The sequence below is a fragment of the Triticum dicoccoides genome, chromosome 1B (assembly GCF_002162155.2).
Source record: "Triticum dicoccoides isolate Atlit2015 ecotype Zavitan chromosome 1B, WEW_v2.0, whole genome shotgun sequence".
Classification (NCBI taxonomy): domain Eukaryota; kingdom Viridiplantae; phylum Streptophyta; class Magnoliopsida; order Poales; family Poaceae; genus Triticum; species Triticum dicoccoides.
Genome location: NC_041381.1, coordinates 530,053,676 through 530,081,150, shown reverse-complemented (window position 1 = coordinate 530,081,150; position 27,475 = coordinate 530,053,676). Strand labels below are relative to the sequence as shown.

The 27,475-nt window shown below is 44.8% G+C and overlaps 1 protein-coding gene across 1 annotated transcript; it reads right to left on the bottom strand.

Moving 5' to 3' along the window:
• On the bottom strand, positions 1 to 27,475 carry LOC119347262 (proteasome subunit beta type-5-like). Its single transcript, XM_037616113.1, has 4 exons — positions 27,030 to 27,475; positions 23,281 to 23,379; positions 23,088 to 23,190; positions 1 to 917 (listed from the first exon to the last, which is right to left on the bottom strand). Coding segments are annotated over exons 1-4 (303 nt in total). The 5' UTR covers positions 27,032 to 27,475; the 3' UTR covers positions 1 to 818.

Sequence of the window (27,475 nt, the reverse complement as noted above, 5' to 3'; positions counted from 1 at the left end):
AATCCTGAAATTTGGTACTGATTCATGGCTTGGTCCATAACTGTAGTATAATAAGTTACAAATTGACCTCATAACATAATTGCATCCACCACACAAATAAGGTTCCCCCGCCTTATCTTTACAATTCTTGGATCATCAGCGCTTAAACGAGCAATTCCCATCAGTACCAACCATAGGTGCCAGCTTAACATGATTGTAGAAGTTAACTTGCCAAGGAAACTCGATGATAAGAGCTTGCATATATACAGTACAAAGGAAACAACATATAACAATAACCGAAACTACTACATATGTGGACTAGAAGAATTATACTATTTGTTTTTTTACCTAGAATACAACCATTATCACCAGAATGGCCACGAGGATTCCCGCTAGAAACCTTGGATATGTTCAGCTCATCTGTTCCATTGCATTGAACTCCTCAAACACCTTAGAAAAGAAAGATGATATGATATGTATACCCAACTATATTAACAACATATACTTCTGATTCACATTCGATGAAACTATTAAATTACACCGGTACATTAGGAGGTAGCTACTCCTGAACTATAAAGTTCAGAATTTAAGGCCCTGTTCGGCACTCCCCCAGCTCCGCGGAATATAAGGATATGCGGAGTACCTCTTTTGCCCACTCCATGATTAACTATGGCTCCGGCCGCTCCGGGAGTGGAGAGCCTCCGAACACGGCCTAAGCTTCTAATCCTGAATAAATGAGTACAGTAAACATGTACATAAATTGCCAAGTTATGTTCTCTATTGCCCAAACACTCGCCAAGACTACCTTATCAAAGGATCAAGGAGATACTAGTAACTAGTCAAGTTAGGAGGAATGACAGCCATATCTTGCTTTGTTTCTTCAGATCCAAACGCACGCTAAAGGCCTTTCTTCCAGATAAAAACTGGTCTGTCAAGCCCTGAAATAGTTACGCTGTACGTCAGATGTAGAAATACACATGTCACAATTGCAAGGACAAACATAACTGCTCCCCTCAGTTTATCGCAAAAGATAAATTCCCTCTCTAATACATAATTAATTAAATGGAGGCGGTATCCCAGAATAATCTCATACATAATGAAGATGCACGTGTGATGATTTATAAAATGGATTATGTTAACCTTTGAGTCCTTCATTTTCCATGCACTTGAGATTTCCCACAATTTATGCAGGGGCTAAAATATCATACTGTTGAGCACCAGAATCAGTTCTTTCAGTCCTCAGTTTCACAGGAACAATTTCATCTTATGACTGCCGTAAAATTCAGTACATACTACTAATGCAAATTTCACTCTCCAACTAAGATTTTTAATGAGGCACTGTTCGCTACTAATATTATCAAGCATAATCAAAGATCTCACAATATCAGCAGGCAATCAACAAAAGGTGGACCATCAACATGCATTTTTGGAACTAGAATGTGGCATAGAGAAATACGATCAACAACTAGGGAGTGGAAATTATGCTCTTCTATTACAAAGGGATAACAGTTAGTACTTAGTACTCCCTCCGTGAAGAAATATAAGAGTGTTTAGATCACTACTTTAGTGATCTAATCACTCTTATATTTCTTTAGAGGGAGTAGCATCTAAGGCCTAATATAAATAAAGGCTTGTGTGACTGACAGGCAAACAACAACCAATTAAAGCAATATTTTTCTGCAGAACCTAAATATTGTACAAGGAACATGTTTACCTCTCGTGTGAAAGAAACCCTATGCACACAAGGTTAGACAATTAAAAATACATAGTTTATATTACCGGAAGTAAAAGGAATGCACCTTTAGTTTGAAATGGAATATCTGAAAAGCCTACCTTACAGGGAGATTCAAAAGAATTATCATGGAACCTTGATTTAAATCTTTTCAACTTGCTGATTGCTGGACTATCAAGGAGATCAAGGAGAAGAGGGTTAAGTCCTCTTGGTTTGTGGGTTGAGTCGACCAAAAATTCAGCAAATATTGGCAGTCGTTCTCATTGCAATGGAAATAAATCCATCTAGAAACTGCTAGGAACCAAGCATTGCTCGAGACAACATGAAACACAGAACAAAAGTTAAATTACTCATGTCATCAGATGGATAATCACAATTTACTTGTGACATTGGGGTAGAGGTGGGATGCAAATCCTCACAATGGCAAAGTGTTGGTATGGCGCTAGCTAAGCTTGTAATTACTGTTGTTCCCCAAAAGCTCGAGACATTGCCGTTCAAATAAATCCAACTTGAATTCTGTGAAGTAGGCTAATGGCAACTAAACAAGAAATTATGTGATGCACTGTATCTGGACTTCTGGAGTGAGCAGAGATTTGGGAGCATTACTTTAGAATATACGCGATTCTAAAGAATACACACGCAATGAAAAAAGGGCTGAGAAACTATGTCTTTGCCAGAATCCGTACCAGCCTCGAGGGGACACAGGCCTTCCACCGGCAGGAAGACGCGATGCCCCAGGCCCGAATCCTCTGCAGTCGATTTCACACGCTGATGCCCACCCCCGAATCAACCGAGAGCAGAAGCACAACAGTAGGGACGCTGTAATGTGTCGCCGCGAAGCCAAGGCCCCGATTCCTCCGCGTCTGAAGCCAAGCGCCGACGAGGACACCCAACGCAAAACCGCCCGCTCGTGGCCAAAACCGATCGACCCTCGCCTCTGACCTCGATGCTGCTGGTAGTGGAGCCCGTGTTTCCCAGAAACTGCACCGGTCGACCCTCGCCTCTGACCTCGATGCTGCTGGTAGTGGAGCCCGTGTTTCCCAGAAACTGCGGGGAGGCTAGCTCGCAATACCCACGACCAAATTTTCTTTTCCTCGCTAACATAAAAAAAATTTGTCTTGCCAGCCGTGCTGGAATTGTTTTTTTCTTTTGGTGGGTCAACCGAGCGGATACGAAGGGAGTCCGGCTCGGTGGGCTGTTCGACCGAGAGAGAGCTGGAACAGGGGCTCCAAGAGGAGGAAGCAAGCAAGGGGAGGAGGCGGCTGCGCCATTTGCTCTGCTTGCTTCTCTGCACTTACGCAGCTGCTGGGGTTTAGGTCCAAGCCAAAGGGAAGCAGCCGCCGTTTGAGGCGCCCTGACTTCCCTTCATCTTCTCCAGCAGCCTATGCTAGACAAGGGGAGATAAAACCCCACAGTTCCGCACCTGCTGCTCCTTGCGCCCCATGCCGACCTCTCCTCCACCCGCGATGCATGCACCGGCTAGAGCTCAGGCCTCGATGCTCCCTCCGCCGCTAGCTTAATGACCGTCCCTACGACCCTGAGCATCTCCGCCAACCCTGAGTATGCTAACGACATGATCATCAATTGGCGACGACCCTCAGTATATTGCCTTTGTGAAGGCACGTCTTAGTGAGCAGTTTCTTATGTCTGATTTTGGCCTACTTTCTTGGGATAGAGGTCTCTTCTACCTCTGATGTTTTTTTATTTTCTAAGAAAAATATATCCAGAATCTTCTTGCTCATGCTGCTCTTACTGATGAGTGCACTATTGAGACTCCCATGGAGCTCAATGTTCACCTTCGTGCTAGTGATGGTGACCCTTGTCTAATCCGACGTGTTATCATCATCTTGTTGGGAGTCTTGTTTATCATCATCTTGTTGGGAGTCTTGTTTATCTAGATGTTACTCGTCCAGATATCTCCTATCCCGTCCATAGTTTGAGTCAGTTTGTCTTTGCACCCACATTGGTTCACTATAGTCACCTCCTTCTCCTTCATGTTCTCTGATATCTTCGTGGCACGATCTCTCACCATATGTTCTTTCAATTTTCCAGTTCATTACAAGAAAATTTTGTTTTTGCCACTCTAGATTTTGCCAATTTTCCTTATGCCACTCTAGATTTTGACATTTCACTTTTGCCACTCTTAGTTTTTTACAATTATCACAATTGCCTTTCCCGTGGCAAAAGCAAAATTTTCAGAGTGGCAATTGTGATAATTATCAAAAGCTAAGAGTGGCAAAAATGAAATAAAATTATTTTGCTTTTGCCACAAAATGGCAATTGTGATAATTGTCAAAAACAAAGAGTGGCAAAAGTGAAATGTCAAAATATAGAGTGGCATAAGGAAAATTGGCAAGATCTAGAATGGCAAAAACAAAAATTTCCCGTTCATTACAGCTTCAAGCCTATTCAAATGCTACGTGGACTAGTGATCCCTGGGATCGTCGTTCACTTTTTGCTTACTGTGTTTTTCTTGGTGGTTCTCTCACTGCCTCGAAGACAAAGAAACAGACTACAGTTTCACGTTTGAGTGCAGAGGCTGGGCCTCGAGCTATGGCTCTTTTGACGGTAGAGGTGACTTGGTTACGATGGTTACTTCAGAAGTTTGGTATTTCTGTCAATACACCTACTTTGCTCTTATTTGACAATACAGGTGCTCATAGTGTTGCGCGCGACCCAGCGAAAAATGAGCTCACCAAGCATATTGGTGTTGATGCTTTTTTGTGTGTGCTAGTGTGCAAAATTCAGGTTATTGCTCCTCAGTATGTGCCTTCGGAGTTACTGTTGGCAGATTTCTTTAGGAAGGCCCAAAATAGAGCACAACACGACTTCTATATCTATCTCTCCAAGCTCGGTGTTGTTGATCCACCATGAGTTTGAGGGAGGGGGAGTTAAGAGTTATATATTTAGTTGTGTACCCCTTTGTATTTTCCCCGCTCTATAAAGGTTTTTTTTTGCATATTCTAAAACACTTGTACGTGTATACAATGGCATATGGCCACCTGGAAACACAGTTGCATATTTCCTAACAGGAACCTCCCTCCTTGTTAATGGCCAAAGACTTCTTAGCACTTTTGTCCTTTCATGTTCCTCAACATACCATGCAGCTCATCTCTGGTGGTCAGGTTGTTGACTCTGGTTGTCAGGTAATTTTTGACTTTGACGCATGCTTTGTTTTGGACCGTCACACTGGTGCTGTCGTTGGTGCTGGCCCCCGATGTCATAACTCCCAAGGCCTGTGGGAGCTTGACTGGCTTCACTTCCCCTCTGTTGCCATCACTGCCAGTCTCTCCACCTCTATTGCCTCCAGTCTCTGCCTCTGTTGCCTTGTCTACCAGATATTTTCAAGAGTGGCAACATCGCCTTGGGTCACTTGTGATATCTCATCCTTAGTTCGACGTGATCTTCTTGGATCCGTCTCCGATGATGTCTCAAATGCGTGGCCCAGTTTCCTTGTACTCATGGCGAGACATTGTCTCAGCATCCTTTAGACCTTGTTCACTCTGATCTCAAGGGATCATCTCCCTTTGCCTCCGCTAGTGACTTCTGTCAACACACCTAGATATATACTTTATTTCTTCTCGTAGTGAGGTCTTATCTATAAGCCTTTAGCTACAATGGTTCACACTCATTTATTTACGCCTATTCATGTGTTCTATGATCACTCTAGTGGAGAGTATATCTCCAAGCTGTTGTGTGGAATCCTTGCTGAGCAGACTTTGGTTCTCTTATCCTGGTGCTCATGCTCAAAATTGCATGGTTGAGCGCAAGCATCGTCACCTTCTTGAGACAGCTCATCCATTGATGGTCACCACCTAGATTGATGCTCTTGCCCGCACCGGCACGTGGAATCCCATTTCCCTTCCTCCTCGTGCTCATCTCATCACTTGTAAGTGGGTGAGCGTTACAAAGCTCGTTTAATGGTGAGAACATGGTCATGACTACGAAGAGACATTTACTCCTATATATATGGCCCACGTGACCACTCTTCGCACACTTCATCGATGTGGCTTCTATTCGCCGCTAGTCTGTCTCTCAGCTTGATGTCAACAATGCCTACAAGTAGCCACCACCTAGATTCTCTTCCTAATGGCATGGTTTGTCATCTTCATCGCTGTCTATATAGCCCTAAGCAAACCCCTCGTGCCTGGTTTGACCGCTTCGTCTCAGTGGTGATTGAGGCTAGTTTTTGGCGAGTGCTCATTATCCTACACTTTCGGTCCACCATTCAACTCGTGGTCGAACACTTCTTCTACATGTCAATCACCACTGGCAACGACCCTTAAGTACATAGCCTTGGTGAAAGGCTCGTCATAGTGAATTTCTTATGTCTGATCTTGGTCCTCTTCCGTACTTCCTTGAGATTGAGGTTTCTTCTACCTCTAATGACTTCTTTATTTTCTAAGAGAAAGTATGTCTAGGATCTTCTTACTCGTGCTACTCTTACTGAGACCTTTGTGACCACCTCCACTCCCTACCGGTCTGGATGGGCATCCTTTGCCTTGCTGGGGGTTGCTACAAGCACTGTCTCAATCCCACATCCCGTGTTCCCTTTGTGTGTGACACCATAACCGCACGCTCGAGAACCACCAACGTTGAGCAGGAGCTCGGACAGTCGACGCGTACCTGGATTATGCACGGGACGAGCCGACGACAGGCGCTACCTAAAGTCAAGGCCAAGGGCGCACAATAGGAGAACTTGGGGTGCTTAATCAAGCACGTGGCACACAACCCGCAAACAGGAAAGGAACACCCAGCCTGATCGGCGGGGTACGAAGAGTACACAGGCAAGTGGGATGCCGGATCAAGTCCCTCTACCGCCAGTGGTGCCACTCTGCCTCTGTTGCCTTGTCTACCAGATATTTCAAGAGTGGCATCATCTCCTCGGGTCACTTGTGATCTCTCATCCTTAGTTCGACGTGATCTTCTTGGATCCGTCTCCGATGATGTCTCTAATACGTGGTCCAGTTACCTTATACTCATAGCGAGACAGTGTCTTAGCATCCTTTAGACCTTGTTCACTCTGATCTCGAGGGATCATCTCCCTTTGCCTCCGCTAGTGACTTCTCTCAACACACCTGGATATATACTTTATTTCTTCTCATAGTGAGGTATTATCTATAAGCCTTTTGTTGCCATGGTTCACATTCAATTCTCTATGCCTATTCATGTGTTCTATGGTGACTCTGGTGGACAGTATATCTCCAAGCTGTTGCGTGGAATCCTTGCTGAGCAGACTTTGGTTCTCTTATCCTGGTGCTCATGCTCAAAATGGCATGGCTGAGCGCAAGCATCGTCACCTTCTTAAGACAGCTCGTCCATTGATGGTCACCGCCTCTCTTTCACCACACTTTTGGGCAACTCTATCTCCACTTCCATCTATCTCATCAACCTTCAGCAATCCACTGCTCTGCAGGGTGACGCTCCTTTCGAGCGTCTATTTGATCGTTTATTCGGCGCTTCAGTTTTTTGGTTGTGTTTGCTATGTCCTTCTTGCCCCGCGTGAACAGACCAAACTGACTTCTCAGTCCGTTGAGTGTCTTCTTAGGATAGAACATTTAGCATAAGGGATATCATTATTGGGATCATGTTGGGCGTCAGATGGCTATTTCTCGGGATATGAGTTTTGATGAGTCTCATCCCTTCTACCTGTGTCCATCTTCCTAAACCTTTTCAATGGAGGAAATCTCTCTTTTTTTAAATCCAACACTCCTATCACTCCCTGATCCATTCGTCGTACTGCTCATGCTTCTCTGATTATTGTAGATCCAATGCCATCATTTCCTATGATTTCCTCACCTCGCTTATGAGTTGTGGCTTCCTTGTCTCCATCACCTGAGTTTATCCCGTTGATTTCTGCTCGTATTCTTCCATCTTTTCCTCACTTTTATATACATCGTCCGCGTGTTGTGAATGTGTCTACTGATGAGCCACTTCCCCTCTCGGCCTACTTATGGCTTGCTTCCTCGTCCGCTTCCGCCTGCTGACCACCTTGGTCTTCCAAGCGTTGGCGCTAGTGTTCTTGAGCCGACTTCTTATCGTGATGTTATGCATACCAAATGGCACATTGCGATAGCAGGGGAGATTATTGCTCCTGAGCGCATCGGCACGTGGGATATTGTTTCTCTTCCTCGTGTTCGTCCCATCACTTGGTGGGAATGTTATGACTCACTTTGACTTTGTATGTGTTCCTTCTTTTGCTCATATTCCTCGACTTTACTACACTCGTCGTCTGCGTGTTGTGGATTCTTCTGATATGCCATCTCCCTCGACTATTATATCTTCTTCCGTTGGCAACACACAGCCTCCAGCTTAGCCTACTTATGGCTTTCGAGCTCGCTCGCTTCTGCCTATTGACCGCTATGGTTACTACGAAGCTCTTCCCGAGACAACTTCTTGTCCTGAGATTGTTCATCCCAAATGGCTGCTTGTGATGGCATCAAAGATTCATGCTCTTGCCCGCATCGACACGTGGAATCTCATTTCCCTTCCTCCTCGTGCTCGTCTCATCACTTGTAAGTGGGTCTACAAGGTTAAGACTGATGATACTCTTGAACGTTACAAAGCTAGTTTAATGGTGAGAACATAGTCATGACTATGAAGAGACATTTACTTCTATATATATGGCCCACGTGACCACTCTTCGCACACTTCATCAATGTGGCTTCTATTCGTCGCTAGTCTGTCTCTCAGCTTGATGTCAAGAATGCCTACAAGTAGCCATCACCTAGATTCTCTTCTTAATGGCATGGTTTGTCGTCTTCGTCGCTGTCTATATGGCCCTAAGCAAACCCCTCGTGCCTGGTTTGACCGCTTCGTCTCAGCGGTGATTGCGGCTAGTTTTTGGCGAGTGCTCATTATCCTACACTTCCGGTCCACCATTCAACTCGTGGTCGAACACTTCTTCTACATGTCAATCATCACTGGCAATGACTCTTAAGTACATTGCCTTGGTGAAGGCTCGTCATAGTGAATTTCTTATGTCCGGTCTTGGTCCTCTTCCGTACTTCCTTGAGATTGAGGTTTCTTCTACCTCTGATGACTTCTTTATTTTCTAAGAGAAGTATGTCTAGGATCTTCTTACTCGTGCTACTCTTACTGATACCTTTGTGACCACCTCCGCTCCCTACCAGTCTGGATGGGCATCCTTTGCCTTGCTGCGGGTTGCTACAAGCACTGTCTCAATCCCACATCCCTTGTTCCCTTTATGTGTGACACCATAACCACACGCCCGAGAACCACCAATGGTGAGCAGGAGCTCGGACAGTCGACGCGTACCTGGATTATGCACGGGACTAGCCGACAACAGGCGCTACCTAAAGTCGAGGCCAAGGGCGCACAGTACGAGAACTTGGGGTGCTTAATCAAGCACGTGGCACACAACCCGCAAACAAGAAAGGACCACCCAGCCAGATCGGCGGGGTACGAAGAGTGCACAAGCAAGTGGATGCCGGATCAAGTCCCTCTACAGCCAGTGGCGCCAGTCTGCCTCTGTTGCCTTGTCTACCAGATATTTTCAAGAGTGGCATCATCGCCTTGGGCCACTTGTGATCTCTCATCCTTAATTCAACGTTATCTTCTTGGATCCGTCTCCGATGATGTCTCTAATACGTGGTCCAATTACCTTATACTCATAGCGAGACAGTGTCTCAGCATCCTTTACACCTTGTTCACTCTGATCTCGAGGGATCATCTCCCTTTGCCTCCGCTAGTGACTTCTCTCAACACACCTAGATATATACTTTATTTCTTCTCGTAGTGAGGTCTTATCTATAAGCCTTTTGCTGCCATGGTTCGCACTCAGTTCTCTACGCCTATTCATGTGTTCTATGGCGACAGATGGAGAGTATATCAACAAGCTGTTGCGTGGAATCCTTGTTGAGCAGACTTTGGTTCTCTTATCTTGGTGCTCATGCTAAAAATGGCATGGCTGAGCGCAAGCATCGTCACCTTCTTGAGACGGCTCGTCCATTGATGCTCACTGCCTCTCTTTCACCGCACTTTTGGGCCAACTCTATCTCCAATTCCATCTATCTTATCAACCTTCAGATATCCACTTCTCTGCAGGGTGACGCTCCTTTCGAGCGTCTATTTGATCGTTTATTCGGCGCTTCAATTTTGGTTGTGTTTGCTATGTCCTTCTTGCCCCGCGTGAACGCACCAAACTGATTTCTCAGTCCGTTGAGTGTCTTCTTAGGATACACCATTGAGCATAAGGGATACCATTATTGGGATCATGTTGGGCATCAGATGGCTATTTCTCGGGATATGACTTTTGATAGTCTCATCCCTTCTACCCATGTCCATCTTCCTCGACCTTTTCAATGGAGGAAGTCTCTCCTTTTTTAAATCCAACACTCCTATCACTCCCTAATCCAGTCGTCGTACTGCTCATGCTTCTCTGATTATTGTAGATCCAATGCCATCATCTCCTATGATTTCCTCACCTCGCTTATCACATGATTCTACACCTTCATCGGTTGTGGCTTCCTTGTCTCCACCACCTGAGTTTATCCCGTTGATTTCTACTCGTATTCTTCCATCTTTTCCTCACTTTTATATACATCATCCGCGTGTTGTGAATGTGTCTACTGATGAACCACTTCCCCTCTCGCCCTACTTATGGCTTGCTTCCTCATCCGCTTCCGCCTGTTGACCACCTTGGTCTTCCAAGCGTTGGCGCTCGTGTTCTTGAGCCGACTTCTTATCGTGATGTTATGCATTCCAAATGGCACCTTGCGATGGCAGGGGAGATTATTGCTCGACTATTATATCTTCTTTCGTTGGCAACGCACGGCCTCCAGCTTAGCCTACTTATGGCTTTCGAGCTCGCCCGCTTCTGCCTATTGACCGCTATGGTTACTGCATAGCTCTTCCCGAGACGACTTCTTGTCGTTAGGTTGTTCATCCCAAATGGTTGCTTGTGATGGCATCAAAGATTCATGCTCTTGCCCGCATCAACACGTGGAATCTCATTTCCCTTCCTCCTCGTGCTCGTCTCATCACTTGTAAGTGGGTCTACAAGGTTAAGACTGATGATACTCTTGAACGTTACAAAGCTCGTTTAATGGTGAGAACATGGTCATGACTACGAAGAGACATTTACTCCTATATATATGGCCCACGTGACCACTCTTCACACACTTCATCAATGTGGCTTCTATTCGCCGCTAGTCTGTCTCTCAGCTTGATGTCAAGAATGCCTACAAGTAGCCACCACCTAGATTCTCTTCCTAATGGCATGGTTTGTCGTCTTCGTTGCTGTCTATATGGCCCTAAGCAAACCCCTCGTGCCTGGTTTGACCGCTTCGTCTCAGTGGTGATTGCGGCTAGTTTTTGGCGACTGCTCATTATCCTACACTTTCGGTCCACCATTCAACTCGTGGTCGAACACTTCTTCTACATGTCAATCATCACTGGCAACGACCCTTAAGTACATAGCCTTGGTGAAAGGCTCGTCATAGTGAATTTCTAATGTCCGATCTTGGTTCTCTTCCGTACTTCCTTGAGATTGAGGTTTCTTCTACCTCTAATGACTTCTTTATTTTCTAAGAGAAAAGTATGTCTAGGATCTTCTTACTCGTGCTACTCTTACTGATACCTTTGTGACCACCTCCACTCCCTACCAGTCTGGATGGGCATCCTTTGCCTTGCTGCGGGTTGCTACAAGCACTGTCTCAATCCCACATCCCGTGTTCCCTTTATGTGTGACACCATAACCGCACGCTCAAGCACCACCAATGGTGAGCAGGAGCTCGGACAGTCGACGCGTACCTGGATTATGCACGGGACGAGCCGACGACAGGCGCTACCTAAAGTCAAGGCCAAGGGCGCACAGTAGGAGAACTTGGGGTGCTTAATCAAGCACGTGGCACACAACCCGCGAACAGGAAAGGAACACCCAGCCAGATCGGCGGTGTACGAAGAGTGCACAGGCAAGTGGAATGCCAGATCAAGTCCCTCTACCGCCAGTGGTGCCACTCTGCCTCTGTTGCCTTGTCTACCATATATTTTCAAGAGTGGCATCATCACCTTGGGTCACTTGTGATCTCTCATCCTTAGTTCGACATGATCTTCTTGGATCCGTCTCCGATGATGTCTCTAATACGTGGTCCAGTTACCTTATACTCACAGCGAGACAGTGTCTCAACATCCTTTAGACCTTGTTCACTCTGATCTCGAGGGATCATCTCCTTTTGCCTCCGTTAGTGACTTCTCTCAACACACCTGGATATATACTTTATTTCTTCTCGTAGTGAGGTATTATCTATAAGCCTTTTGTTGCCATGGTTCACATTCAATTCTCTAAGCCTATTCATGTGTTCTATGGTGACTCCGGTGGACAGTATATCTCCAAGCTGTTGCGTGGAATCCTTGCTGAGCAGACTTTGGTTCTCTTATCCTGGTGCTCATGCTCATAATGGCATGGCTGAGTACAAGCATCGTCACCTTCTTGAGACAGCTCGTCCATTGATGGTCACCGCCTCTCTTTCACCGCACTTTTGGGCAAACTCTGTCTCCACTTCCATCTATCTCATCAACCTTCAGCAATCCACTGCTCTGCAAGGTGACGCTCCTTTCGAGCGTCTATTTGATCATTTATTCTGCGCTTCAATTTTTTGGTTGTGTTTGCTATGTCCTTCTTGCCCCGCGTGAACACACCAAACTGACTTCTCAGTCCGTTGAGTGTGTCTTCTTAGGATACAACATTGAGCATAAGGGATATCATTATTGGGATAATGTTGGGCGTCAGATGGCTATTTCTCAGGATATGACTTTTGATGAGTCTCATCCCTTCTACCTGTGTCCATCTTCCTAAACCTTTTCAATGGAGGAAATCTCTCTTTTTTTTAAATCCAACACTCCTATCACTCCCTGATCCAGTCGCCGTACTGCTCATGCTTCTCTGATTATTGTAGATCCAATGCCATCATCTCCTATGATTTCCTCACCTCGCTTATCAGTTGTGGCTTCCTTGTCTCCATCACCTGAGTTTATCCCGTTGATTTCTGCTCGTATTCTTCCATCTTTTCCTCACTTTTATATACATCGTCCGCGTGTTGTGAATGTGTCTACTGATGAGCCACTTCCCCTGTCGGCCTACTTATGGCTTGCTTCCTCGTCCGCTTTCGCCTGTTGACCACTTTGGTCTTCCAAGCGTTGGCGGTAGTGTTCTTGAGCCGACTTCTTATCGTGATGTTATGCATAGCAAATGGCACCTTGCGATAGCAGGGGAGATTATTGCTCTTGAGCGCATCGACACGTGGGATATTGTTTCTCTTCCTCGTGTTCGTCCCATCACTTGGTGGGAATGTTATGACTCACTTTGACTTGGTATGTGTTCCTTCTTTTGCTCATATTCCTCGACTTTACTACACTCGTTGTCTGCGTGTTGTTAATTCTTCTGATATGCCATCTCCCTCGACTATTATATCTTCTTCCGTAGGCAACACACGACCTCCAGCTTAGCCTACTTATGGCTTTCGAGCTCGCTCGCTTCTGCCTATTGACCGCTATGGTTACTACGAAGCTCTTCCCGAGACAACTTCTTGTCGTGAGGTTGTTCATCCCAAATGGCTGCTTGTGATGGCATCAAAGATTCATGCTCTTGCCCGCATCGACACGTGGAATCTCATTTCCCTTCCTCCTCGTGCTCGTCTCATCACTTGTAAGTGGGTCTACAAGGTTAAGACTGATGATACTCTTGAACGTTACAAAGCTAGTTTAATGGTGAGAACATAGTCATGACTATGAAGAGACATTTACTTCTATATATATGGCCCACGTGACCACTCTTCGCACACTTCATCAATGTGGCTTCTATTCGTCGCTAGTCTGTCTCTCAGCTTGATGTCAAGAATCCCTACAAGTAGCCATCACCTAGATTCTCTTCCTAATGGCATGGTTTGTCGTCTTCGTCGCTGTCTATATGGCCCTAAGCAAACCCCTCGTGCCTGGTTTGACCGCTTCGTCTCAGCGGTGATTGCGGCTAGTTTTTGGCAAGTGCTCATTACCCTACACTTCCGGTCCACCATTCAACTCGTGGTCGAACACTTCTTCTACATGTCAATCATCACTGGCAACGACTCTTAAGTACATTGCCTTGGTGAAGGCTCGTCATAGTGAATTTCTTATGTCCGGTCTTGGTCCTCTTCCGTACTTCCTTGAGATTGAGGTTTCTTCTACCTCTGATGACTTTTTTATTTTCTAAGAGAAGTATGTCTAGGATCTTCATACTCGTGCTACTCTTACCGATACCTTTGTGACCACCTCCGCTCCCTACCAGTCTGGATGGGCATCCTTTGCCTTGCTGCGGGTTGCTACAAGCACTGTCTCAATCCCACATCCCTTGTTCCCTTTATGTGTGACACCATAACCACACGCTCGAGAACCACCAATGGTGAGCAGGAGCTCGGACAGTCGACGCATACCTGGATTATGCACGGGACTAGCCGACAACAGGCGCTACCTAAAGTCGAGGCCAAGGGCGCACAGTACGAGAACTTGGGGTGCTTAATCAAGCACGTGGCACACAACCCGCAAATAGGAAAGGACCACCCAGCCAGATCGGCGGTGTACGAAGAGTGCACAAGCAAGTGGATGCCGGATCAAGTCCCTCTACAGCCAGTGGCGCCAATCTGCCTCTGTTGCCTTGTCTACCAGATATTTTGAAGAGTGGCATTATCGCCTTGGGCCACTTGTGATCTCTCATCCTTAATTCAATGTTATCTTCTTGGATCCGTCTCCGATGATGTCTCTAATACGTGGTCCAGTTACCTTATACTCATAGCGAGACAGTGTCTCAGCATCCTTTACACCTTGTTCACTCTGATCTCGATGGATCATCTCCCTTTGCCTCCGCTAGTGACTTCTCTCAACACGCCTAGATATATACTTTATTTCTTCTCGTAGTGAGGTCTTATCTATAAGCCTTTTGCTGCCATGGTTCGCACTCAGTTCTCTACGCCTATTCATGTGTTCTATGGCGACAGATGGAGAGTATATCTCCAAGCTGTTGCATGGAATCCTTGTTGAGCAGACTTTGGTTCTCTTATCTTGGTGCTCATGCTAAAAATGGCATGGCTGAGCGCAAGCATCGTCACCTTCTTGAGACGGCTCGTCCATTGATGGTCACTGCCTCTCTTTCACCGCACTTTTGGGCCAACTCTATCTCCAATTCCATCTATCTTATCAACCTTCAGATATCCACTTCTCTGCAGGGTGACGCTCCTTTCGAGCGTCTATTTGATCGTTTATTCGGCGCTTCAATTTTTTGGTTGTGTTTGCTATGTCCTTCTTGCCCCGCGTGAACGCACCAAACTGATTTCTCAGTCCGTTGAGTGTCTTCTTAGGATACACCATTGAGCATAAGGGATACCATTATTGGGATCATGTTGGGCGTCAGATGGCTATTTCTCGGGATATGACTTTTGATAGTCTCATCCCTTCTACCCATGTCCATCTTCCTCGACCTTTTCAATGGAGGAAGTCTCTCCTTTTTTAAATCCAACACTCCTATCACTCCCTAATCCAGTCATCGTACTGCTCATGCTTCTCTGATTATTGTAGATCCAATGCCATCATCTCCTATGATTTCCTCACCTCGCTTATCACATGATTCTACACCTTCATCGGTTGTGGCTTCCTTGTCTCCACCACCTGAGTTTATCCCGTTGATTTCTGCTCGTATTCTTCCATCTTTTCCTCACTTTTATATACATCATCCGCGTGTTGTGAATGTGTCTACTGATGAGCCACTTCCCCTCTCGGCCTACTTATGGCTTGCTTCCTCATCCGCTTCCGCCTGTTGACCACCTTGGTCTTCCAAGCGTTGGCGCTGGTGTTCTTGAGCCGACTTCTTATCGTGATGTTATGCATTCCAAATGGCACCTTGCGATGGCAGGGGAGATTATTGCTCGACTATTATATCTTCTTTTGTTGGCAACGCACGGCCTCCATCTTAGCCTACTTATGGCTTTCGAGCTCGCCCGCTTCTGCCTATTGACCGCTATGGTTACTGCATAGCTCTTCCAGAGACGACTTGTCGTTAGGTTGTTCACCCAAATGGTTGCTTGTGATGGCATCGAAGATTCATGCTCTTGCCCGCATCAACACGTGGAATCTCATTTCCCTTCCTCCTCGTGCTCGTCTCATCACTTGTAAGTGGGTCTACAAGGTTAAGACTGATGATACTCTTGAACGTTACAAAGCTCGTTTAATGGTGAGAACATGGTCATGACTACGAAGAGACATTTACTCGTATATATATGGCCCACGTGACCACTCTTCACACACTTCATCAATGTGGCTTCTATTCGCTGCTAGTCTGTCTCTCAGCTTGATGTCAAGAATGCCTACAAGTAGCCACCACCTAGATTCTCTTCTTAATGGCATCGTTTGTCGTCTTCGTCGCTGTCTATATGGCCCTAAGCAAACCCCTCGTGCCTGGTTTGACCGCTTCGTCTCAGTGGTGATTGCGGCTAGTTTTTGGCGACTGCTCATTATCCTACACTTTCGGTCCACCATTCAACTCGTGGTCGAACACTTCTTCTACATGTCAATCATCACTGGCAACGACCCTTAAGTACATAGCCTTGGTGAAAGGCTCGTCATAGTGAATTTCTTATGTCCGATCTTGGTCCTCTTCCGTACTTCCTTGAGATTGAGTTTCTTCTACCTCTAATGACTTCTTTATTTTCTAAGAGAAAAGTATGTCTAGGATCTTCTTACTCGTGCTACTCTTACTGATACCTTTGTGACCACCTCCACTCCCTACCAGTCTGGATGGGCATCCTTTGCCTTACTGCGGGTTGCTACAAGCACTGTCTCAATCCCACATCCCGTGTTCCCTTTATGTGTGACACCATAACCGCACGCTCGAGCACCACGAATGGTGAGCAGGAGCTCAGACAGTCGATGCGTACCTGGATTACGCACGGGACGAGCCGACGACAGGCGCTACCTAAAGTCAAGGCCAAGGGCGCACAGTAGGAGAACTTGGGGTGCTTAATCAAGCACGTGGCACACAACCCGCGAACAGGAAAGGAACACCCAGCCAGATCGATGGGGTACGAGGAGTGCACAGGCAAGTGGAATGCCGGATCAAGTCCCTCTACCGCCAGTGGTGCCACTCCGCCTCTGTTGCCTTGTCTACCATATATTTTCAAGAGTGGCATCATCGCCTTGGGTCACTTGTGATCTCTCATCCTTAGTTCGACGTGATCTTCTTGGATCAGTCTCCGATGATGTCTCTAATACGTGGTCCAGTTACCTTATACTCATAGCGAGACAGTGTCTCAGCATCCTTTAGACGTTGTTCACTCTGATCTCGAGGGATCGTCTCCTTTTGCATCCGTTAGTGACTTCTCTCAACACACCTGGATATATACTTTATTTCTTCTCGTAGTGAGGTATTATCTATAAGCCTTTTGTTGCCATGGTTCACACTCAATTCTCTATGCCTATTCATGTGTTCTATGGTGACTCTGGTGGACAATATATCTCCAAGTTGTTGCATGGAATCCTTGCTGAGCAGACTTTGGTTCTCTTATCTTGGTGCTCATGCTTAAATGGCATGGCTAAGCGCAAGCATCGTCACCTTCTTGAGACAACTCGTCCATTGATGGTCACCGCCTCTCTTTCACCGCACTTTTGGGCAACTCTGTCTCCACTTCCATCTATCTCATCAACCTTCAGCAATCCACTGCTCTGCAGGGTGACGCTCTTTCGAGCGTCTATTTGATCGTTTATTCGGCGCTTCAATTTTTTGGTTGTGTTTGCTATGTCCTTGCCCCGCGTGAACGCACCAAACTGACTTCTCAGTCCGTTGAGTGTGTCTTCTTAGGATACAACATTGAGCATAAGGGATATCATTATTGGGATCATGTTGGGCGTCAGATGGCTATTTCTCGGGATATGACTTTTGATGAGTCTCATCCCTTCTACCTGTGTCCATCTTCCTAAACCTTTTCAATGGAGGAAATCTCTCTTTTTTTTAAATCCAACACTCCTATCACTCCCTGATCCAGTCGTCGTACTGCTCATGCTTCTCTGATTATTGTAGATCCAATGCCATCATCTCCTATGATTTCCTCACCCCGCTTATCAGTTGTGGCTTCCTTGTCTCCATCACCTGAGTTTATCCCGTTGATTTCTGCTCGTATTCTTCCATCTTTTCCTCACTTTTATATACATCGTCCGCGTGTTGTGAATGTGTCTACTGATGAGCCACTTCCCCTCTCGGCCTACTTATGGCTTGCTTCCTCGTCCCCTTCCACCTGTTGACCACCTTGGTCTTCCAAGCGTTGGCGCTAGTGTTCTTGAGCCGACTTCTTATCGTGATGTTATGCAACCAAATGGCACCTTGCAATAGCAGGGGAGATTATTGCTCTTGAGCGCATCGGCACGTGGGATATTGTTTCTCTTCCTCGTGTTCGTCCCATCACTTGGTGGGAATGTTATGACTCACTTTGACTTTGTATGTGTTCCTTCTTTTGCTCATATTCCTCGACTTTACTACACTCATTGTCTGCGTGTTGTGGATTCTTCTGATATGCCATCTCCCTCGACTATTATATCTTCTTCCGTTGGCAACACACGGCCTCCAGCTTAGCCTACTTATGGCTTTCGAGCTCGCTCGCTTCTGCCTATTGACCGCTATGGTTACTGCGTAGCTCTTCCCGAGACGACTTCTTGTCGTGAGGTTGTTCATCCCAAATGGTTGCTTGTGATGGCATCGAAGATTCATGCTCTTGCCCGCATCGACACGTGGAATCTCATTTCCCTTCCTCCTCGTGCTCGTCTCATCACTTGTAAGTGGGTCTACAAGGTTAAGACGGATGATACTCTTGAACGTTACAAAGCTCGTTTAATGGTGAGAACATAGTCATGACTACGAAGAGACATTTACTCCTATATATATGGCCCACGTGACCACTCTTCGCACACTTCATCAATGTGGCTTCTATTCGCCGCTAGTCTGTCTCTCAGCTTGATGTCAAGAATGCCTACAAGTAGCCACCACCTAGATTCTCTTCCTAATGGCATGATTTGTCGTCTTCGTCGCTGTCTACATGGCCCTAAGCAAACCCCTCGTGCCTGGTTTGACCGCTTCATCTCAGTGGTGATTGCGGCTAGTTTTTTGCGAGTGCTCATTATCCTACACTTTTGGTCCACCATTCAACTCGTGGTCGAACACTTCTTCTACATGTCAATCATCACTGGCAACGACTCTTAAGTACATTGCCTTGGTGAAGGCTCGTGATAGTGAATTTCTTATGTCCGATCTTGGTCCTCTTCGGTACTTCCTTGAGATTTAGGTTTCTTCTACCTCTAATGACTTCTTTATTTTCTAAGAGAAGTATGTCTAGGATCTTCTTACTCGTTCTACTCTTACTGATACCTTTGTGACCACCTCTGCTCCCTACCAGTCTGGATGGGCATCCTTTGCCTTGTTGCAGGTTGCTACAAGCACTGTCTCAATCCCACATCCCGTGTTCCCTTTATGTGTGACACCATAACCGCATGCTCGAGCACCACCAATGGTGAGCAGGAGCTCGGACAGTCGACGCGTACCTGGATTATGCACGGGACTTGCCGACGACAGGCGCTACCTAAAGTCGAGGCCAAGGGCGCACAGTAGGAGAACTTGGGGTGCTTAACCAAGCACGTGGCACACAACCCGCAAACAGGAAAGGAACACCCAGCCAGATCGGTGGGGTACGAAGAGTGCACAGGCAAGTGGGATGTCGGATCATGTCCCTCTACTGCAAGTGGCGCCAGTCTGCCTCTGTTGCCTTGTCTACCAGATATTTTCAAGAGTGGGGTCATCGCCTTAGGTCACTTCTCTTAGCTGTTGCGTGGAATCCTTGTTGAGCAGACTTTGGTTCTCTTATCCTTGTGCTCATGCTCAAAATGGCATGGCTAAGCGCAAGCATTGTCACCTTCTTGAGACGGCTCATCCATTGATGGTCACCGCCTCTCTTTCACCGCACTTTTGGGCCAGAGTCTGTCTCCACTTCCATCTGTCTCATCAACCTTCAGCAATCCACTACTCTGCAGGGTGACGCTCCTTTCGGGCGTCTATTTGATCGTGTATTCGGCGCTTCAATTTTTTTGCTTGTGTTTGGTATGTCCTTGCCCCTCGTGAACGCACCAAACTGACTTCTCAGTCTGCTGAGTGTGTCTTAGTATACAACGATGAGCATAAGGGATATCGTTGTTGGGATCATGTTGGTCGTCGAATGGCTATTTCTTAGGATATGACTTTTGTAGAGTCTCCTTCCTTCTACCAGCGTCCATCTTCTTTGGCCTTTTAAGTGGTGTATATCTCTTCCCACAATTTCCCCGACAGTCCTACCACTCCTATTGAGCCCTTATCCAGTCGTCGTACTGCTCATGCTTCTTTGGTTATTGTAGAACCAACGTCATCATCTCCTATGATTTCCTCACCTCACTTATCACATGATTCTACACCTTCATCAACGGTGGCTTCCTTGTCTCCATCCCCTGAGTTTATCCCCCGATGATTCCAGCTTTTATTCTTCCATTTTTTTCCTAACTTCTATATAGGTCGTCTATGTGTTGTTGATGCGTCTACTGATTTGTCATCTTCCTTGTCTCAGCCTACTTATGGCTTCCGTCCTCGTCCGCTTCGTCCTATTGACCGCCTTGTTCTTCCAAGTGTTGGCGCTACTGTTCTTGAGCCGACTTCTTGTTCTAATGTTGTTCATACCAAATGGCACCTTGGGATGACACAGGAGATTGCTGCTCTTGAGTGCATCGGCACGTGGGATATTGTTTCTGTTCCTCCTCGTGTTTGTCCCATCACTTGGTGGGTCTACAAGGTTAGCATGGTCCTGATTACGATGAGACTTTTGCTCTTGCAAAACTGTATGCTTGTGACCTCTGTTCGCCACTGGTTCGTGTCTAGGCTTGATGTAAAAAAAAGTCTTTCTTAATAGTGAGCTGCGTGAGGAGTTTTACATACAACTTGTCTTGTGGGTCATGGCTTTCAGCAGGAGCATGGTCCTGATTACGATGAGACTTTTGCTCCTGCAAAACTGTGTGCTTGTGGCCTCTGTTCGCCACTGGTTCGTGTCTAGGCTTGATGTTAAGAATGTCTTTCTTAATAGTGAGTTGCGTGAGGTTTACATACAACCACCACCTGGGTATTCTACTCCTTACAACATGCTTAGTCGTCTTCATCACTCTCTCTATGGCTTTAAGCAAGCCTCTCGCGCCTGGTTTGAGCGTTTTGCCTCTATGGTGGATGTTATTGGTTTTCAGCGACGTTGTTTGCCCTCCTTTCTGCTCTTGGTAGGACTCTTCTTCATGTTGATGACATGATCATCACTGATGCAGACCGTGAGTATATTGCCTTTGTGAAGGCATGTTATGCAGTTTCTTATGTCTTATCTTGGCCCTCTCTGCTACTTCCTTGGGATTGAGGTCCCTTCTTGCTCAACAATAATAATCTAGGATCTTCTTACTCGTGCTGCTCTTAAAGATGAGCGCAATGTTGAGACTCCCATGGAGCTCAATGTTCACCTCCCTGTGCTACTGATGTTGATCGTTTGTCTAATCTAATGCTTTATCGACATTTTGTTGGGAGTCTTGCTTTATCGACATTTTGTTGGGTGTCTAGTCTATCTGCCTGACACTCGCCTGGAAGAAGAAACAGACTGCAGTGCCCCCCGTTCGAGTGCACCTCTTCCCGCAGCACCGTCGCTCCACTTTCGTACTCTACCCTCTACTATATGCTATGCGGCATTGTCGGCGTGGCCAGGACGGTGGCAAAATCACTAGCGCCGATGCCTCTCGCATGATGTTCCTAGAGCCTTCATCCTCTCAAGTGGCATGAACGGCCGAAGGGGACAATGCCACCATGGATGTTGGCATTCCCTCTGTTGGATCGTGAAGTGTTCTGTTGGATCGTGAAGTGTTTGGGAGTGAGACTAAGAGAAACACCGGAAAGGAGATGATGCCTAGCATATTAGCGGAATGAGGTCTAAACAAAATTGTTGAGATGAGTTATAGGCCCGCTACCAAAATGGTTGGTGTATTTTTCTCCAAAGGCGGACACGCGTTTGATGCAAACACGACTGAGAAGGATAGAATCATGCTCTATCAAGCCCAAATGATAATCTTCTTTTTTACCCTGCTTTCAAATAATAATGAACCAAACACTAAACATAGCATTGATCATAATTCTTTATACATCACACCATATCCTTAGAATCTACTAACATCTAAGGCAAATTTGAAAATAGAGTTTGTGAATTAAATAATGTTCACAGATTCAAAAAATATGTTGGGGAATTCGAAAAATGTTGCCAATTCCAGAAATGTTCACGTATTCAAAGAAAGTTCACGGTTAAAAAAAATTGGGAATTCCAAAAATGTTCACGCATTCATAAAATGATCACATATTAAAAAATGTTCACGTATTCAAAACAAGTTCATGGGTTCTAAAATGAAAAATTGTTAAATGTTCGCGTCGAATTCAAAAAATGTTCGTGGATTCTAAAACAATCTTCACAAATTCCAAAAATGTTATCGTGTTCGAAAAATGTTTTCATAATTCCAAAAATATTATCGTGTTCGAAAAATGTTTTCATATTGAAGACAAGTATGAATTCCAAAAATGTTCACGAATTCAAAAAATGTTCATGATGAATTCAAAAATGTTCACAGATTCTAAAAACTCCTCACAAATTCCAAAATCGCTCACGTATTCGAAAAATGTTCACATATTCAAAAATGATTCAACCATTGGAAAAGGTTCAAAATTTTTGAAAAATATTCACAAATTTGGAAAATATTCGGTAATTCAATATTTTAGCAAATTCAAAAATGTGAATTGAAAATTGTTCACAAATTTGAAGAAGGTTCAAAAAATTAAGAAGGAAAAAGAAAAGGCGAACACGAAGAAAAACATAGCGTTGACCATAATTCTTTACACATCACACCATATTTTTAAAAATCTACTAACATGAAAGCCGTATACAATAAAGAATAAATCTACGCATGTAATTTACATGTACCATTATAATTATATTGTTTTAGAAATCCTAGACCAATGTCTATACTCTACAGCACCTTCTATACTCTACAACAATGTATGTTTGGTGTGGGTTAATTTATCACCATCGTCTCGACGGTAATCTCTATTCCCAACCTAGGGGTGTGCATTACACGATGGGGAGAAAATCTCTGAACTTCGCCAATAAGTAACTCAAATAAACAGTTATGTATGTGATTTCAAAAGAAAGATATAAATGGCAAGGTGTTTAACAAATCTGCATGCATGTTGTATCGTGCTTATTGAGTGAACAAAACAAATATCAGGATAGAAACTAAGAAACAGAATGCATACCACCAGGAACACGGCCACCACTAGCTCTGTCAGAGAATATTGCGTGGTAAAAGCCCGCCATGCTAACTCAGCAGCTTCCTCAACTAACATGTTGAATTTGTAACTGAAATGTAAAGCACAAACATAAGGGATGCAACTTCAAGATAATATGAACCGTGAGCAAAGCAACATATAGAGGTATAAAAAAACATACCCCTCATCCAAGATACCATAAGCATACAAAGAACTACATAACCGGCTGCTTCCCTTGAGCCTTGCACCCTCGCTATCAACATAGTACCAAGACCAGGCCCTAGAAAAAGAGCGGAATTGTTAGACATAGACCTAAGTACTGCTTAATGACACTAAAATATGTCAAAGGGCCACTCGCAGTTCCATCAAATCCAACAATCATTGTACCGATTGGAAGTACCATCCCACGGTATGAAAAAAAAGGATCTTAGCCAACGGTCTTTAAAGAACCAGCAATAGGAACCCTTCGCTTGTTGATGAGCTCATGGAGCTCATCAAGCTCATGAACCTCTGAAGGAAGAAACTATTGTTATTCCTACTATCTTTACTATTAAAGGGGAGTGCGGTTGTGATGGTAGGTTGTGGTACGTCGATTCGCATGTTCGTGTGTCGCTTCCTCGCCTCCTCTCTCAAACAAATACTCGTCGACGAGTGGACCTGCCAGCTCTCTTCCCTGCCTCATCGACTCGCTAGCCCCGATCTGATTTCTTCTTTCTCTCTCGTTAAGAGCGAGCGCAGCCACAGCTAGGGTTACTATCGCGTCCAGCCGTTGCCGCCTCACGCCGCTGCCCGGGTTGCTATCTGACACACCAACCAAGAACTGCAGTGTCGAACACGAGCCTAGGTTGCTCTCGTTTGTACATGCAAGATGTAGCTCGCCATCTTCTATGTCACGTACGACCTTCATCTCTACCTGCTTCCCAGCGTATCGAACAGAGGCACCATGGCAGGACTCAAGGTGCAGCAGCTACTCCAGTTGTACATGAGCCATGGGTTCAAGAGAGGTTCTTGGAGAGAGTCCATTTGTTAAGGCTTCCCTGGTATTTGTCTTCAATACCAATGTATTATTTTCTCATCACTAAGCTTTTGTCTCGCTCACTACTTGTTTCTTGCACTATATGGCCAGATCTAGCTTCTTCCTTTATCCATGATTTTTCTTTAAAGTCCACCGACTAAACATACAAGAGCTTGGCAATTCTTTCTGGCTGCAGCTAAAACTTTATATTAAAGTGAACTTTAGTTTTGTTGGTTTCTTGTTCATAGAACCAGCAGCAAGAAATAAGGCTAGATTAGCCACGACAACATCAGCCAAGTTTATGAGCATGTACCTGGACCCTCCTGTATGGCAGTTGATCCACCTTAAATGAAGATTAAAGTCATCTACATCAATATATTAATTTTGCTCCTGGTATGCATCTCTTGGAGAAATCTTAGGGCAAATATTTTCTTATTTTTGCTTTCTTTAGAAATCTTGGAGAAATTTAGTGTAGGCACCTTCAGTTCTATAACATAGTTGAATGTAAAAATTACTACAATAAGCATTGTAGCACAACAGTGGGCTAATTCTGTAAAGAAATGCAATGATGTAATGTTTCTTGGTTAAACTTCAGTTATATATTGTACTTAGTAATGCAAATTCAAGAATTAAGTTTGCAGGCATGTCGTCATTGTAGTCCTGATAGATATTTTGCTTTTCTGTATTTACGTGCATTAATAGAGTTACTAATATTGTTTGGATATTTCGTTAGTAGAAGACTGGATTGTGTTTACAACCAACACACATCAATAAAAAGGGCAGCCCGGTGCATGTAGCTCCCGCTTGCGCAGGGTCGGGGAAGGGTCCGACCACTTTGGGTCTATAGTACGCAGCCTTTCCCTACATTTCTGTAAGCACATCAATGCGATCCGAAAATAGGCAATTCAAGGTGGATTTCACTTGTGGTAGAGAGAAGCCACACAGTTCAGATAGCAACGCGGGACTTTATGGTCACAGATAGATTGTCGTGGAATAACTCAATTGATGGGATGTAAGATTCACATCGGTGCAGATTGCGAGTACCATGCAAATGAAATGTTGGTTGCAAAATTAATGATCTGCCTCTTTGTCAAGGTAAAATTGATAAGAGTTATAAACTCGATAAATATTTTTTCCATCGATCTTTTAGTCTAGCAAGTAAATATTTTTTCCATCATTCTTTTAGCTTGATGTAAACAATATAATTGTTTGTGCAGCCACAACTATGCTACCTTCCGTTTCATAAACAGATGCCCTACTACGAAATATGCAGTAAAAAAGATAGCTCGATGTAAACAATATAATTTGTGTAGCCACAAGTATGCTACCTTCCGTTTCGTAAATAGATGTCCTACTACGAAACATGCAGTAAAAAAGATGTAAGTTTGACTACTACAATATAAAAGATGGTTCACATTTGTAAGATAAATGTTATTTTTAATTTATCATGTTCTGGGTTTATCATGACAGTAAATTACAGAACTATTTCTGACCAAGAGAGAGATATGTGAAACTCATGATTTAGCTCATTTAAATATCACAAAATTATTTTAGGAGAGACCATCTAGCGTACTCAATTGTGGCATTGGCCGTGCTATTATTTTATGAGTTTATTTTGATGTATACTTATTTATTTTAAAATTAAAATCAATATTATGGGTAGCAGCACATTCACTGGTGATGCAAGAACATTCCAGCTTGCCTGAAGAACAAAAAGTTCCATTATTTTGTGAGTCTATACAATTGTTTCCTTGCATTGTATATTAAACTTCATGTGAATTTGCATCACTTGCACCCTAATCCTTATCAGATATATACCTATACCAACTGCCAACCCCAAGAAAACTCACACGCTGATTATTAAATAAGAAGATCTAAGTCATGATTATTTTTTGTTCATACAAGATAGTTTGAGTGTAATCAACTGTACATAGACCCTACATTATTAACATATGCAGATGAAGAATACAAGACTTGCACTCAGTCCTGCTTGGTTCCTTTCGTTTGTGCCACATCCATTGGAAGTGAGTTTTTAGCTGTCTTTCTTTGTGATAAAATGTGAAAGATTAAAATCCAATGTTGATATCTTCTTTCCAGAATGATGCTTTGTTGGTTTTTTTCACCTATTGTCTCACATGTTAAATATCTAGAGCATACTCAGATTTGCTATTTCTGTATTTTGTTTTTGTAGACTTAGTATAAGGAGTAAGGACACAGAGAAATAATATTTGAAAGGTGCAGGTTGAAATATAACTGACAAAAAACATATAAGGAAAAAGGTCTTACTAGAGATAGTCATTTATGATGTCAAATTCTCTCCCCTCACGATTCTTGGCTTGTTGCCTTAGGCTGATGACCCACCTAATAAAAATAACTAATAATTTGAATTACAACGCATAATGTGAGTTTTATCTCTCCCTCAAGACATGTATCCTTCAATAGTGTACTAGACCTTATGTAGAGAAAGAAAGATAGAGAGGACTAGTTCTTGTTAATTTTGTCAGAGAGACGGAGAGACAAACATGGAAAGATGGGAGACACACAAATGGGAGAGATGGAACATCAGGGCACTTAGGTGCTCCTTCTTGATCTGCTCGGTGCGTGAGGAGGTAAGAAACAGGGACATAGAGGAACATTGGGCTTAAAATTTATAGAAACTCCAAGACTGACAGCTGGAAGCCATGCTGCTTTCTGTTCCCATCGAACTTTCTGTGCGCAATTCGGTCGGGCATTACGTCAAACATGTGGAAGGCATAACATACATGTATTATGGTTCACTACTCATACACAGCAACTCCAGCGGCATGCAGCAATCAAGAAATTTAGAGCAATGGCATGTAGTAATCAGAATATTTAGATCAAAAGAGGGAATCAAGCCATGACCAAGAAAACAGATCAATGATGATGAAACTTACATCTCGCCGTGGCTTCGTGCTTGGAGATGAGGCGTGCAAAGAAACGTAGAGAGGAGAAACGCTGGACGTCGCGGAAGAGCACAGAGCCGTGGACGTCTGAGGGGAGGCGGCAGACCGGACGCACGACTCAATTGCGGATCTGCGGAAGGGCGGCGCCCCGGCCCACGCCGTCGAAGCCGGCGGGCAGCGAGAGCGCACCACGAACGCAGCTTGTCCCGTGAGGAGGACTGCAGGCCGTCAACCTATCGTGGCGCCGCCGCGATCCGGTCTGATCTGGGATTTCGATCGAGGGACTCGAGTCCTTTTTCGGCTTGCAGAACGGGCAAAGAGTCCATGCCGATGACGGGAACCATGGGAGCGGGCTTGAGCAGAGTTCGTGTCGGAGTAGGAGTTCGTGGCGGCGGTGGGGACTGGGGAGGAAGGAGGGGATCAAGGCTGCCGCCTGC